Source organism: Poecilia formosa, unplaced genomic scaffold (genome assembly GCF_000485575.1).
Source record: "Poecilia formosa unplaced genomic scaffold, Poecilia_formosa-5.1.2 Scaffold379, whole genome shotgun sequence".
NCBI lineage: Eukaryota > Metazoa > Chordata > Actinopteri > Cyprinodontiformes > Poeciliidae > Poecilia > Poecilia formosa.
Genome location: NW_006800318.1, coordinates 549,410 through 564,735, shown reverse-complemented (window position 1 = coordinate 564,735; position 15,326 = coordinate 549,410). Strand labels below are relative to the sequence as shown.

The following is a 15,326-nucleotide window of genomic DNA, read 5'->3' as shown; positions in this document are numbered from 1 at the left end:
GCTTTTACTATTGTATAAAAACTGTTAAGTGCTTAAATGAACGATCTGCAGATTGTGTCATTTTTTTATCTGAATAATTGATAATTGATCACTAAAATAATCTTTAGCTGCAGCTTTAGTCAGGCTGGCCTGTTTCCCTTCCATGAGTCTTTGTTACAGTTTGTGTCGTCAGGAGATTTTAAGCAAAAATCAGCCAACAATCTGCAAATGGGTCATCACAGCAGAATAATTAACACAAAGATGGTTCATCAAACACAAAATCAACCTTGTTTCACGTCCATCTTTGACCCAAATCCTGCTGAAAGCCGGAGTTGAGCATCAGAAGCACAAAGCATTTACACCAGGGTGTCAATTATCTCTAAGCTTCTCTTAATTTTGCTTTTTTTAATTAAATGTTGATGCATTTTACACTGATTAACACCTAAAATTGATAAATTTCCCTCTTTGTGTGAAGCTCCATCCAACAGGAAACCAGGTGACCCTCTGATCATCTCCGACATCAAGAAAGGCAGCGTCGCTCACAGGTAAAAAGCCAGACTCACCTACTATCAGAGCATAAAGGAGTCGTTGGTCCTGTCCAGCTGCAGGAATGCAAGCTGCTCATGTTGGCGTGTTTTCCTCCCAGGACGGGAACCTTGGAGCTGGGAGACAAGCTGCTGGCCATCGACAACATCCGGGTGGAGAACTGCTCCATGGAGGAGGCCGTGCAGATCCTCCAGCAGTGTGAGGAACTCGTCAAACTCAAGATCCGCAAAGACGAAGACAACTCTGGTAGCAGTTCCAATCAGATCCTCCACTGATTACATTTTTTTTCTTTTCGTTTTAAACTAAACGAACATGTTCATGTTTTCCACCGTTTTCTCGATGTTCCAGATGAGCAGGAAGTGTCCGGCAGCATCATCTACACAGTGGAGCTGCAGAGGTACGGTGGCCCGTTAGGAATCACCATCTCTGGCACCGAGGAGCCCTTTGACCCCATCATCATCTCCTCGCTGAGCAAAGGAGGGCTGGCTGAGAGGTACGCCAACTTTCCTGCAACAATAGTCAGAAAACTTGATTATTCAGAGGTTTGTTAGGTTAAAACCACAACATTTAATGTGTTTTGATGGGATTTTATTTCATAAACAAACGAAAAGCTGGTGTTAGAATGGACCAATCAAAGTCAAAGTAATGTCAAACTCAAGGTACTTTAGAAAGAAAAGCAAAAAAAAAATCCAGTTTAAATAAATAATTACATTTAATTCAGTTTAATTGTGCAGACTAAATCAGAGTCTAACGAGGTGGAAACGTCTCCCATTTGTTGGTTTATTTTTATTTAAAAAGTAGATTATTCTCCTCTCGTTTAATTAAGAGGAGCTGGTGAAAAGAAGAATCCATAAAAATAATGAAAGAAGTCAAACAGATTAAATATTTGTTTCTGTTACACAATGACATGGAGGGCAGGAATAAAACATGAAGGGCAGCAGAGTCAGATTTATATAAATCAGGATCTGGAATAATGTGGGAAATGTCGCCCCCTCCTGTTCATAAAAATACTAAAACTTCAGTTTGTTTTTGCTGCTTTTTACGCAATTTTCAGTTATTTAAAGTGTTATTCAGATTAAAGAGTTGAAACTTATTTTTTTTTAACTTGAAGTGTTTTTTTTTTTATCTGTTTTGAACAAGACTCTATTTAAACCTCATTAAAAAAGTTATTCAAAATGTTTCTCACTCTGACTGATGTAGTGTGTCTGGTTTTCACTCAAATTTAAAAACAAAAATCAATTTTTGCTTTAAAAAAATGATGAATAAAGTATGATGTGTGTGTGTGTGTGTGTGTGTGTGTGTGTGTGTGTGTGTGTGTGTGTTTCCTGCAGGACGGGGGCGATCCATGTGGGCGACCGCATCCTGGCGATCAACAGCAGCAGCCTGAAGGGGAAGCCTCTGAGCGAAGCCATCAGTCTGCTGCAGCAGGCGGGAGAGACGGTGACGCTGAAGATCAAGAAGCAGGGAGAGCGTGAGTGTGACGCTCTAAACGTGACATTTATTATACTAGTGCAGAGTGTTACTGTAAAAATTATAAACATTATCATTCTCAAGATGGCTGCCATTTCTCAGCCTATTAATTTAATTATTGCCGTAGTGGCCATCTTGAAATTGAAGCGTTTTTTTTGTTTTTTTGTTTTTTTTCCAATAAAAATAAACTAAGAAGCTTGAAGATATTTCAGTATTTTCTTTTCTGTTCTGTTGAAAATAAAAACGTCCCCTGAACGCCTCGTCCGTCTGCAGTGTCGAGCCCAAAGACCTGCGTGATTGGTCCAGGCCTGGGGGCGGGGCTTAACCTGGACGGCCAGGATGGGGAGGAGGAGCCTGTGATCACTGCGGTGCCTCCGACCAATCAGAGAGCGTTCAGCACGCTGCCGTCTGTGGACAGCGCCGTGGACTCCTGGGACGGGTCCAACATGGACAGCAGCTTCTCCACCACAGGTTCGCCGCCCTCCGTTGGTCTTCACGCCCCGCCCTGAGTCCATTTGCACCAACCTGTCTGTCTCTGTAGCTCCGCCTTTTCAGTCGTACAGCTTCCATGAGTGGCGCGGCGTCAAGACAACCAACAGCCAATCGTCAGCCAGGCAGAGAGCCAATCCGCTGTCGGATCTGGGGCTGAGCGACGACGACTGGGACCGCCCGCCGCTCGGAGGGTGAGAGGACACTCTGTGGGGTGATGCTGGTGGTCAGGGGCAGACTGGTTCCACTGGTCAGGCTGGTTAAACTGGTCAGGCTGGTTCCACTGGTCAGACTGGTTAAACTGGTCAGGCTGGTCCCACTGGTCAGACTGGTTAAACTGGTTCCATTGGTCAGACTGGTTAAACTGGTCAGGCTGGTCCCACTGGTCAGACTGGTTAAACTGGTCAGAAATACGGGGTTTGTTGTCTGGTGGTCATTTAAATTAAGCTTTTTCCAGGAGTGAAGAAACATCCATCCATCTGTCGATTCATTTGTCCAGCTGTTCGTTCGTTTGTCTATCCATCTGTCCATCCGTCCATCCAACCATCCATCCATCCATCTATCCATCCATCCATCCATCCATCAGAAATATCCACCATATTTTCATGTTAAATTGCTCCTTGATGATGAATAAAGTTTTATTGAATTGAATAAAACTGTATTTTTTTACTGATCCGTGTTAGTCTCCCTGCTGAGCGTCTCTGACCTTTGACCTTTGAGCTGTGTCTGGGTTTAAGTTCCTCCAGTTCCTCTGTAACAGCAGTGTGTCTCTGTCTGCAGCGGCTCTAATCTGCCCAGCGGAAAAATCACTGACAGCAGGTATCAAACTGACCTTTGACCCCCCCACCACACGAACGCACAGTCCCCTGTCCACCCTCACCTGGTGACCTTTGACCCCTCTGACACATCCACAAGCGGGATGTGTGACCGTCTTTGTTCCCTCGCCAGCATGAGCGGCCCGCTGCGTGTTTCTGTGTCCGGGTCGGGCCGCTCCTCGCTCTGATTGGCCGATTCTCCCACCTTCCCCGGCAGGTTCTCCGTGGGTCACGACGGAACCGAACCCGACCAGGAGGAGAACTTCTGGTCTCAGGCGCTGGAGGACTTGGAGACCTGCGGTCAGAGCGGCATCTTACGAGAGCTGGAGGTACGTAAAGATATCGAGAACAGATTCTCAAACTGAACAGCTTCCCAAACTCTGAACAGATTCTCAAACTGAACAGCTTCCCAAACTCTGAACAGATTCCCAGTTTTTTGCAGAGTTTTAGAGGATTACTGACACCAACAACAATCCATATTTTTCTTGAGTTTTAACATCTTCACTGAACAGATTCTTTTTTGTTTCTAAACTGATTCCTGAACAGATTCTTTTTCAGCAGGTATTGATCGGTAGTTATTTCCAGTTTGTTTCTTCATTTGTTTTCATTGCAAACTCAGTGCTGGAGTTTAGCCAATAGAATCACAATTATAATGTTTTTTTTTTACAGTTTTAATAACTTTTCCTCAAACATTTAGACGCTCACATCAGTAAAGGAGAGAAACGATTGCTTTTCTTCCAGGACTCTGGAAACGAGACGGGCATCCTCACTCTGGTATCCTCCCTCGACTCCACTAACCGTTTTACTCCTCTGTAACTGGTTTTTACTGCTGTCAGACTGGGTTTAACTGGTTTTAAACGTGTGTCTAAGAGCAAAACGCAGAGACGACTTCATGGCGTCTCTGTTGCACCAGGCATGGCCGCTGATTGAAGCATGCTGGGACAGTTTGCGCTTGGCCTGACGTAGAGATTGACCTGCTAGATGTGCATGGTGTGAATCCCTGGTTCTACACTGACACATCTGGACGTCAGATATGACTGCAGCAAAATAATTAACTAAAAAATGCACTGCAAAAACACAAAATGATGTTTTAGGACTAGTGCAGATATCTTAGTACACTTAAAATCAGACAAAATTAACTTTTCAGCAACATATAGTAGCTTATTTTAGGTCAATAATTCCTTAATATTAATGAAAAAGTTCTTATTCCTTGGACAGATTATTTCACTTATAACACGGGAAATATATCTATTAAATAATCTACCAAAATAAGGAGTAATTTTACATCAATATTAAGGAATTATTGACTTAAACAAGCTAATTTTGTTGCTGAAAAGTTAATTTTATCTGATTTTGCACTAGATCAGTGTTTCTCCACCCTGGTCCTCAGGCCCCCCGGCTCTTTATGTTCTAGATGAGCCTCTATTCCCGAACAGCTGAGTCAAATGACTGCATGACCGTCAGGTACTGCAGAAGCCTGCTAATCACCCAGAGGTACAATCCAGGTGTGGCAGAAGGGAAACACCTAAAACATGCAGGGCAGGGGGGCCTGAGGACCAGGGTGGAGAAACACTGCACTAGATCAAAACTGCTGGGTAAGATTTAGTGTTTTTACAGTGCATATATTACATCACAGTTTTCTCATATTATGGTTAATAGTAGCAATTACAGCTTTATAATAAGGCTTAAAAATAAAATCTGATTGTTTTCAGACCAGATCTGATAAATGTTTTTCTTGCTTTCTTTCTAAAAATGAAATTACAAATGACAGAAAATATTTTAAAATATTACTTTATTCATTGATGCTTTCATTGAGGCAGAATATCAGGGCTAGGCTGTCAAGTGTTTAGTTTAATTATGAGACTATTGCTAGAATATTAACAAAAAAAAATGCTATTTTACCAGAAAAAAATTTCAATTAAGAGAAAAAGTTGTGGGTCTTAGAAGCACTAATGCATATAATACCATCTTCATTTTCTAAAAATGGATACTTTAAGTTTCAACACCAACATCATACTACCTGACATGAATAAAATCTTAATAATTTCTTACATTTATTTGTTTGACCTCTTCAATGTTTGTAATAAGCTTGACGTGGGTTTTAGATTCTGGGTTAATGTTAACTTCTATTCTCGTTTTCTAACTTATTGCAACAAGTTTTATTTTTTATTAAAATTAAAGTATCTTCTCGTTTAAATAAGAAAAGTCATAACAGTAAAACAACATAATCTGAAGTTGTAATCTGTCACCTGATCGTGTTGCATTAAATCGAGGAACATCATTGTTTTAACGAGACGTAAAACTGGTGTTTTTATAATGAGACATGTTTAATTTTAAGGTAATGTTTTCTGTTTTAACAAAAAGATTTCTGTCTTGTTAAAACAAGAATGTTATAATAAAATACAAAACTTGTTATAACAAGAAACTTTCAATAAAATGAGACGCAAATGAGAAAGTTTCTCGTTATAACGAGATGAGGTTTAGGTTTCATTTGAAGCTAAATTTATTAAAAAGAGAGTTTTCATAATAAAACGAGTTTTGATTATAGTTTTATCAAGAATGTTTCTGGTTTTAAAGAGTTGATGACAAGTCATATTAAAACATAAAACTTTTTATCATGTGAATATTTGTCATTACAACGAGATGCTGCTCCTGAATTATTTCCGAGCTCTGGCAGGTAAACGATTCTGTCCAACAATCTGCATCTGGCTGTTAAACCCGAATAACAACACAAACTAAAATCTTTGTTCTTATTAATGTTGAGCATCCTCAGACGACCTTGGATTGACCTTCCAGTAGTTTTAATGCTTGCTGGTTTCCTCTCCTCATCTCCAGGCAACCATCATGTCGGGCTCCACGCTCAGCCTGAACCATGACCCCACGCCGCTGCGCAGCACGCTGGGCCGCCAGTCCAGCTTCCAGGAGCGAAACAGCTCCAAACCACAGGTACCAGAATCCTTTCGGTCCCATTCACAAACTCTGACTGTTTGACGTTTTCCGAGTGTTTTCAGTGACACTCGATTGGTTTCCTCAGGTGAACCCGCGCTCCAACACCTTGCCCTCTGACCCCCAACGCAGAGCCTTTGCGATGAAAAAGATGAGGCAAGAAGTGAACGACATCCTAAACCAGAACCCTGTGGAACTCCATAAGGTAGTGAATGCGCCCTGCATGCGCTGCCGTCTGCTGAATCACGTCTTAACTCTGGTTCTGCGTTTTTTAGCTCACCTTGGAAAAGGCCTCAGACCTGGAGGATTTCGGATTCAGTGTCTCTGACGGGTTGTTGGATCGCGGCGTCTACGTAAATAACATCCGACCAGGTGGGCCGGCCGAACGGGGCGGCCTCCGTGCCTATGACCGAATACTACAGGTACAGAACCACAAACAGAACCTGGCAGTTACAAATTTAATCTGCTCTAACAATGTCTGGAGAATTTTATTGCGATATTTTGAGGTACTGTTGCGATAATGATAAACGTTGTACCTTATAAACATAAATACTGCTTTGGAAAAACTTACTTTAATCACTGTATTATCCAGTCCAGCCTGGTTCTGACAACCCAACTTGTCCCGTTAGATTAACCACGTCCGGACCAGGGACTTCGACTGCTGCCTCGTCGTTCCTCTCATCGCAGAGTCTCCAAACCGGCTGGAACTGGTCATCAGCCGAAACCCCTCCTCTTCCTCCACCGCCGCCCCGCTGGCCAACCACAACGACGGCATGGCCAACAGCAGGCACTCCCCTCAGCCAATCAGCGCTGAGGTGGGGCCGGCAGAGATCTCTGTGGAACAGGTGGAAGACTGCGGTCCGATCAAGTGGAACCAACCGGGAGACGTGTTGGGGGTGGGGCAGGTCACCAACAGCTCCTTATAGCAGACAAGAACCGGATCAAACTGGAATCAGCCGCTTATGACCAGAGTGGACTGGAGAGGTCAGTGGGGAAGTCAGTAGTATATCATGGAAATCAAACTGGTTTGCTTAAACTGGTTCAAAGTGGACCTCTCGTGGTGTTACACACACCCTCTGGATGGACGTTGGCCTTTGACCTCTTAAGTTTGACCCTTGGAAGAACTGCTGAAGCAGCTTAAAAGCACACCAGTGGACTGGAAGAAGCCTCCTCACACCGTCACCAGAACCAGTTCTAGATACTGGGCCAACTGATCCCACTGGAGTCACAGCTGGAGCTACTGGAATAAGTGGTTCTTTGAGTCCAAAGCCAAAGCTACTGGTCCAACCGAAGCCACGAACGCAGCCAACTGCATCTGCAGGATGGAGGCCCAATGAAACCAGAACCACATTGGATGGTTTTATTCTTCTGGGTCAATGGTTCTTGGTTCTAGGAGCTCGACCCGGGACTTATTGTCCTGCCTGTCTGGTGAAAGGCATGTTGGTTCTGGTCTTGGTCAGAACCACAGCCAATGGGCTTCACTGGTCCAAGACGTTGATTCTGGTCTTGGTTTCAAAGCCTGGTTCTAAGCGGGCCAAAACCACAGGTAATGGCCTTACTGGTCCAAGCAGTCCAGAACCACCTGCTGGTTCTAGTTGAGGTCTTTGTGGCAGAGATGTGGCCACTGCTTCATGGCTTCTGGTTCCAGCGTAACGGCTTCAGGCTCTAGTGGTTACAGATCCACAGCAGCACAACTACTGACTGGGTTCGAGTCCTGAATCCAGAACCTAACAATAGATAGGAAGGTTGCCAAGGAGACGAGGGATGCTCCAATCTGGGGGTCTACATCTGTTTGTTTTCTCTTAAGAGAACCTGAAGTGAAGGTGTAATTCAGTTTTATCTTTAATAATCTGAAATCACCGGTCCAAAGTAAGACCATATCACTGCTATTTGATCCAGAAAATCACTCTGGGCTTTAGGTTTCAAACGCTGTGGATGCACCTGCTCAAAATGATCTTTAACCTTAATGAAGATAACCTTTCAAACACTGTTTAACATTCTGGTGAGCACTAAAAGAAACCCAAACTTGACTAAGTGAGGTTTCAGGTTCAGGAAGGCAGACAGTTACTGGACCTAAACGGTTTGGTTCAAGGTGTATTCCCTGTTTAGTCCGCTTTAATCAAACTCTACCTTGTCTAGAAAGTCCAGTTTGTTTGGGAAGGTGTGAATACGTATTGAAAGATTTTCTGAAATTGACCACTTTTTAGCTGAAATATTTCAATTTGGACATTTTGGAAGCTGTTTCTGAATCAGTTGGTACTGATTGGAGCATCCCTACCAACACAAAGATGGAGAATTTACTGTAGGGATTTTTAGTTTTGTGCCATAAATGTGCTGCTGAAGGAAAGATGCAGAGTAATTATAATGATGATGATGATGACACTGAGCAGTTCAATAAGAATCTTTTTCTACGGTTTACAGCTGTTGGACTGGCCACACTGTGTATGTCTGTGTGTGTGTGTGCGCGTGTGTGTGTGTGTGTGTGTTACAAACGAGGCCAGTTAACTCCGTTTCTTGTCTTGGCTTTATCCTAACGTCTCTCCTTCCCTCGACCAATCAGCAGCCAGGATGAGAGACGACGGCACATCGGCTGATTGGCTGGAACCAATCAGAACGCAAACAGTTCCCTGCCTGTGTGTGATTGGTTAGTGTATGTGTTGAGGAGAGCCAATCAGCTCCCAGAAAAGAGGCCAAGCATGCCCCCTCTCCCCTCCCTTTTCCAGCCCCAGTAACGGTGACCTATTATGCTAATCAATAAGTGTGATTTTGATTGACTGTTGTCAGTTCTCTGTTCGTTTCAATGGCAACCAAACCTAAAAAGATGTACAGAAGTTTAAAAAGAAAAATGGTTGACGTCGCTGTTCACATCTAGACCATCAAATCCCAGTAACCTTCACCTTATAACCACAAAAACGATGTTACATGAGAAAAAACCTGTCGGATCAGGAAAACTGTGACACTAAACACATTTTCTGTGTGTTTGAGAGCGAATGATGTGTAACTGTTTACGTTGGATGTCAGCATCTTCCTGCTCTTCTCAGTCTGAACTCACTATTTAAACTGGCCAATCAGAACCCTCCCTCAGCATCAACAGCCAATCAGAACCCTCCCTCAGCATCAACAACCAATAGGAACCCTCCCTGAGCTGGGAGGGTCCAATGCAGTGGGTTATTGACTGGTTGACTCTGATTCTCTAATCTGAATAAGCACATTACCCGCATATGGTTAGCAAACATCGAGCACAGGGCTAACACAGCACAAAGGTAGTCAGGACTAGTTTAATCACCTAGTAGATTGTTAGTGATCAAACCCAGGGCAAGCACGGCCAGTCTGTAACTAGCACAGACCTTGCACAATGCCACAACAGGGCTAACGTTTACTAACTGAGCAGCTGATTAGCATGTGGCTTGCACATTAGGTTTTGTACGGATGCTTTTCAAAGTCAAGGGACTTCCTGATCTAGAATGTGAAATTAAATTAGATCTGTTTTGAGGTAAAGTCTCCATCAGATCATTAAATATCCCAAAAAGTTGCTGGTGGCTAACCAGTCAGCTAGCAATGGGTATCCAAGGGCTGAATCTTTCAAAGGTTGACGAAGAAGCCAATGAAGGTTGTCAGATGTGACCATAAATGCATTGTCTGAAGTGCTGTACTGTCAAGTTCACAGCTGCTCACTTCTGGTCTTTGCAGTCAACAAAGTGCCCGGGTATCAATTGGGAAGGGCGGATTCTTTGAAGGATGTCTTTGCAACCATTAGCATTACGTTGTAGGATTACCTGTTTTCTATCTTTAAGAGAGGAGGAACTTTGAAGTCTTTAGTGCGGCTGTGAAACTTTGATGGTAGTTCAAGTGTTTTGTTGGACTAAATGGCCACTTAGTTCATGTGGTCCCACTAAAACCAGAGTGAGAAGTTAGGTCACATCCCAGATAACAAGTTTCATTCTTTTCAGTACCAAGGTTTCTATAATTACCTTCCTCTGTACGGTGGCTAAACTCTGCCTTAAAGATGAGGTGATGAGGAAGAACTTGGAGTAGAGAATCTGCTTCACAGCAAAGAAGTCACCAACGATGGTACGGGAATTTTTTAGGATTCCTCCTAGACACTCCCCTTTGGAGATATCCTAACCACATTGCACCTGGAGAAGAATAGCTTAGGTCAACATTCAGGAATTCTCTCTGGCCAAGACATTCCGGAAGTTTGTTAGTCCCGATGGACCTGGTGCCTCCTCAACCTGATTTCATAGGCAGATATTCATCCATCAGTCACTTGCTTTTTGAAAACCTAAAACCTTTCCTACTGCTGGTCAAAATCAAGAAGGCAGGTTTTCAAGCTCTGTCGTCATTACAACCAATTTTTGTGTTACTTTGGTATGGAGTGCCTTTGATGATATCTTTGTTCTCCCATTTTGTGATGAAACAGAACAGATGCAAGTGCCCTTTTAAATCTGGACTTCTGGCAGCTCTGTTTATAGCTGAGCATAAAATGGCTGTGAGAAAGAGTAGCACCTCTACGTTTGAAACTATGGTTGTAAGAAGGCAAAGTGTGCATTGCTACTTTGGAGTTTGAAGTGCCTGAAGTAGAGTGAAGTATTCAGGCGTACTTCACTCTGGAGAGGTCCACATTCACTTGAAGTGGACTCTAAGTGGACGTCCACTGGACACATCTGCGCAAAGGTACATTTTCACGACCATGTATTCGTACTCTGTTGCTGATCATGTTAAGAGTCGGCACAAACAGTTGCAGGGATGCATAGCCTGACTGTTGCGCAGTGTGCTGCATTGACAGGTTTGTGGTTGCTGCCATGGTGGAGAAGAAATTGAGAAGGCAACCATCTAGCTCATCAATCTTGCTAGCATTCATTCAGATTGTCTGAAATTAAGAAATTTGTCACAAGAAATATATGCAGTCAGTATGCTCGACTATGAAACCACAACCAACCGCAGAGAGAGCATAGAGTCCGCGTTGCGCACAGATTGCGCACAGTACGTCTGTATGTGGGGGCCTTAAGTTCTGCTTTCCACTGAGTGCCTTTATGGTTCTGCCACATTTGCTATGCCACACTCAACACACTTCAATAGACAACCTAGGGTTGAGTCCATTGGCCCAAGGCACCTCAAAATGTGGCGGGAAGGGCTAGAATTGAATTCACAACCTTTTGTCTGCAAGATGACTACTTTAACCTTACTTAGGAATAAGGTAGACTTGACAGGATTGGAGTCTGCTTCTCTGCACTGAGCAACGCCATCTGAGATGGTTTCAACATTGGTTGAAATGCTTTATAGATGCCTTTTACTGGAGATCTTTGCTGGTGCCACTGGAAGGAACCATGAAGCATGGTCTCCATGATTTCGTGGAGAGATTTCATCTAACAAAAAACTTGCGAATATCTCAGAATTTCTACAGTTCAGCTGGACATTTGAGGATATTCCTGATACTGTTGCACCACAAGCCAGAAGGATAGATGAATAGGTAGAAGGAAGCAAAGGAGTACAAAGATGAACATAGCATCCTTGGGATATCCCTGACTTTGGAAAGCACCCGTAGTAACTATGAACTGTAGGGTCAGTCCTAAAAATTACGTTCTAAGAGTGAGAACAATGATGGTACCAAATCTTGGCCTACACCACAAAGCAGAATTAGTCAAAACTTCCTCATTTCTTACCATGTTGTTTTATTTATTCAACTATACTGCATAGAAGTTAAGTTTGGGAAGACAATCCCAGTTAAAAATGGGTCAACATCCTTCACTTTCATCAGTTTTACTTCCTTGGACAGCTTAAACAATGGTTCTGCAGCCAACTTACAATGCTTTGACCCATAATTTAGCACCATACTTTGTATTTTCCTTATAAAATTTGTAGCTTCAGCTCTGTGGACAGGATTGGCTTGGATTTGTGAAACCAGCTTTGTAGTTGAGGCCAAGTTGTCCTGAATGTTCATGTACGATTGAGAGGTAAAACATGGCTACTATCATGATATATGCAAGCATGGCAAACAAACCAGGCTACCACATGAACAAAACATTAGCTAATGGCAACATTTTAGCGCTCAGTCAACACAAACCTCTTGACCAATGAGAACACCCGCAGAGCTGAGGGGCGTGGCTTCAGAAGGTTTGACGAGTGAGGTCCAAAGCCATACACACTGTGCTTGCGTGTATGTAAATAAAAAGTGTGTACGTATGTTAGAGTGTGCGTTTGTATTTGTGTGCATGTGTGTGTAATATTGCAGGGATTTGCACTCTGGTGATTAACCTCAGCAAAACATGTGCACACAGACACACACACACATATATACACACGTGCACTGCACTGCCATTTAAAATAGTGGGTCAGATTAGATTCCATGTAGCTTCACCAACCAACCAAACTGTATTTTTCTTTTTCTTTAAAGGAACAGGGATGTTGTAAAGTATTTTTGTACAAATTTAATACTTTGGTAGCATGACGTTCCTGGTGTTTGTCCTGGTCCTGTCGGGCTCCACTGATCTACTCCACCCCCCTTTGTATGGACTACTACTGAGCAACAATAAAGATGAAAACCTACTGAAATCCATGTTTTTCACATTATTGCCCACACAGACACATGTTTGTTCCCATTAATTTTAGCTCCTTTGTCAGAAATACAATGTTAAAGTATGTGATACGTGATATATCTGTATCTGCTGATGTTTGTCATTTTTTAAGGTATCGGCTTTGTCTCAGGGATTTTCGCAGAAGCTGATTGGCAGACCTAAGGATCTGGACCAGAGAGGTATGGAGTTACAAAACAGCAACTTTGGTAACCCTTCATACATACTAGGACCCTTTAATTGCAATAAAACAGAACTCTCTCTCTATATATTTTTAAGTATGCATTTGTCAGCTTACACATAACTTCTTTATGTTAGTTGAATTATGTCACTTTCAATCTTGCACTGTTTATTCACTATTTTTGATAAGGATAAGTTGGCAACCCTTACAAACAATAGTGAAGATATTAAATAATTATCATAAATTTTTTTTGTCTTGAGTTATCATTAACACGAAGAAAAACAAAATATGGCCTATGCAGTTAATCATTAGTCTATGATATGTATCGTTTGCTTAAATTGAACAAAATGTGGTGATTTCCGGTCACCATCTTGCAACTTTGATGACATTTACATTTTTTCTTTTTATGCGTAGTATAGCCAGTTATTTTCCATGAATGGATATTTGAGGATTTTAGTACTTTATCAGAAAACTGTAAGATGGACTGATTTATTTTAATTTTATTTATTTACGTTAAACCAAACCGGATGTGATTTCTTCACTCGGCGCTCTCCTCTTCTGCCTGACCTGCTCGGTGAATCTGTGGGAGACTAGTCTGGACTTTTCTCCGGTTTGTTGCCGTTACCTTCCGCGGCTGCTTTTGAACGTGGATATTAAAGAAAACCGGGAGAAATTTATTTTTACCAATTTGTCTGCAGGAGAAATAAACACCGAACTCCGGACTAAGGATGTCCACCGCCTTGGAGAGCTACATCAACCGTATCCTGCTGCTGTTAGCCCGCTAGCCTGCTAATCAATGTCCGTTTAAATGAATGGAGACATGCTAGTTAGCCTAGCCAGCTAATAAGCAAACTCCGCGTTAAAAAGAATGAAGACATGCTAGTTAGCTTAACACGCTAACCTTCCTAACTACGAGGAATATTTGGTTTATTTTCTTTATTTAAAGCAGTGTGCGCAACAATGAGACAAACATTGAGAGAAATGTTAGTATAGAAAAATCTGTTAACTCGTTTACTGGTTTTCGGAAGCCAATGTTATAACATTATTTTATAAAAATAAAATATGTAGATACGGAATTGTTAGTTTTAAGATTAGTTATTTATGCATTAACATTTGGTCTGTTTTTCGAAAATGTTTCATTTGGAATAGAAAGCCAGAATAATAATAAAAAAAAACACAAACCGTCTTTTAGCTTCATAATTGTATCTTCATAGTAAATGAGAGCAGAAGAATTTTCAATGTTTTTCCTTGTAGCCACAGTAATACAGTCGTATTCAATGAATTAGAATTTTACAGAAAAGTTTATTATTTCAGCTACACGCATAGATTAATTACACAGAGACATGTTTCTAAGCATTTATTGTGTTAATTATAATTTTCTACTTGTACCAAATGAAAACACATCATAGTGACAGTGCTGGAGAAACCTCTGGATGTCTCTGACTTCTCATTGAAATTGATTTAACTGTTGAAATGGTGCAGAAGGAAGATTTTTGTGTTTTAGAAACTTAATTTGAAAACTTCAGAATAACGAACAGCGTTTTAAACTTCTCTGTTGTGACTGTATGAAGCTGTAGATGTTTTTCTTTAACTGCTGCTGCTTCAGGCACCGTGGCCATTGTCACGTCAGACGGCAGGATGATTGTAGTAAGTAAATGTATTTTAACTGGAGGACATTATGAACTCATGGATTCATCAGGGTTAATTATAATCAGATTTCATCCTCACAATTTTAAGAAATATATTTTTTCTTGATATTGTTCAACACTAATTGACGCTAAGTGGGGTATGAAAGATTAATCTTTTATATTTGATCAGAAAAAATATTTGTTTTGCTGAACAGGTCTTTTACAATCGACTTTAAAACAAATCTGTGTTTTATATCTGGAGAAAAATAAGTTTTTCAAGAACTGACTGTACTTTTTAAAATGTGACCTGATTATTTGTTCAGGGAACCCTGAAGGGCTTCGATCAGACCATCAACCTGATCCTGGACGAGAGTCATGAGCGAGTTTTCAGCTCCACTCAGGGGGTGGAGCAGGTGGTGCTGGGACTCTACATCGTCAGAGGAGACAACGTGTGAGTTGTTTCCTGCCTATTAATCAGTGAAGTCATATTGACTAAAAAGTCTAAAATTCACTTTCAAACTGAGAAAATCTGCTGGAGAAAGGAGAACAGGTTTTTCAAAGGGTTTGGCTGGTTTGACTCGGAGCAGAGAGAGAGGGAACCACAGCAGCTGAAAATGTAACAGTTGGTCACTAATTGAACTGATTCTACCAGACTTGTGTGGGAAAACATCCTTAAAATTTAAAACTACCTCTTGGCCTG

General features: G+C 41.8%; 2 protein-coding genes across 13 annotated transcripts in view; both read left to right on the top strand.

Moving 5' to 3' along the window:
• Positions 1-10,550, top strand: part of grip1 (glutamate receptor interacting protein 1) — a 57,202-nt gene extending 46,652 nt beyond the window's left edge. For 9 of the 11 annotated variants that reach the window (XM_016662586.1, XM_016662591.1, XM_016662588.1 and 6 more), the window contains 12 exons: positions 455-524; positions 626-771; positions 874-1,018; positions 1,857-1,996; positions 2,269-2,466; positions 2,537-2,678; positions 3,265-3,303; positions 3,517-3,628; positions 6,135-6,245; positions 6,334-6,450; positions 6,521-6,667; positions 6,875-10,550. In XM_016662586.1, the coding sequence (XP_016518072.1) occupies positions 455-524; positions 626-771; positions 874-1,018; positions 1,857-1,996; positions 2,269-2,466; positions 2,537-2,678; positions 3,265-3,303; positions 3,517-3,628; positions 6,135-6,245; positions 6,334-6,450; positions 6,521-6,667; positions 6,875-7,171 (1,664 nt within the window). In that variant the 3' untranslated portion in view covers positions 7,172-10,550. The remainder of the gene's footprint in view (positions 1-454; positions 525-625; positions 772-873; positions 1,019-1,856; positions 1,997-2,268; positions 2,467-2,536; positions 2,679-3,264; positions 3,304-3,516; positions 3,629-6,134; positions 6,246-6,333; positions 6,451-6,520; positions 6,668-6,874) is intronic. The other 2 variants (XM_016662584.1, XM_016662592.1) reach the window with 1 other exon arrangement.
• A 2,962-nt stretch (positions 10,551-13,512) lies between these two features.
• lsm8 (LSM8 homolog, U6 small nuclear RNA associated) overlaps positions 13,513-15,326 on the top strand; it is a 2,743-nt gene continuing 929 nt past the window's right edge. The window contains exons 1-4 of one of the 2 annotated variants that reach the window (XM_007575501.2): positions 13,513-13,608; positions 13,697-13,757; positions 14,605-14,645; positions 14,950-15,077. In XM_007575501.2, coding sequence (XP_007575563.1) covers positions 13,727-13,757; positions 14,605-14,645; positions 14,950-15,077 — 200 coding nt within the window. In that variant the 5' untranslated portion in view covers positions 13,513-13,608; positions 13,697-13,726. Of the gene's footprint in view, positions 13,758-14,604; positions 14,646-14,949; positions 15,078-15,326 lie in introns of both variants that reach the window. The other variant, XM_007575500.2, reaches the window with a different exon arrangement.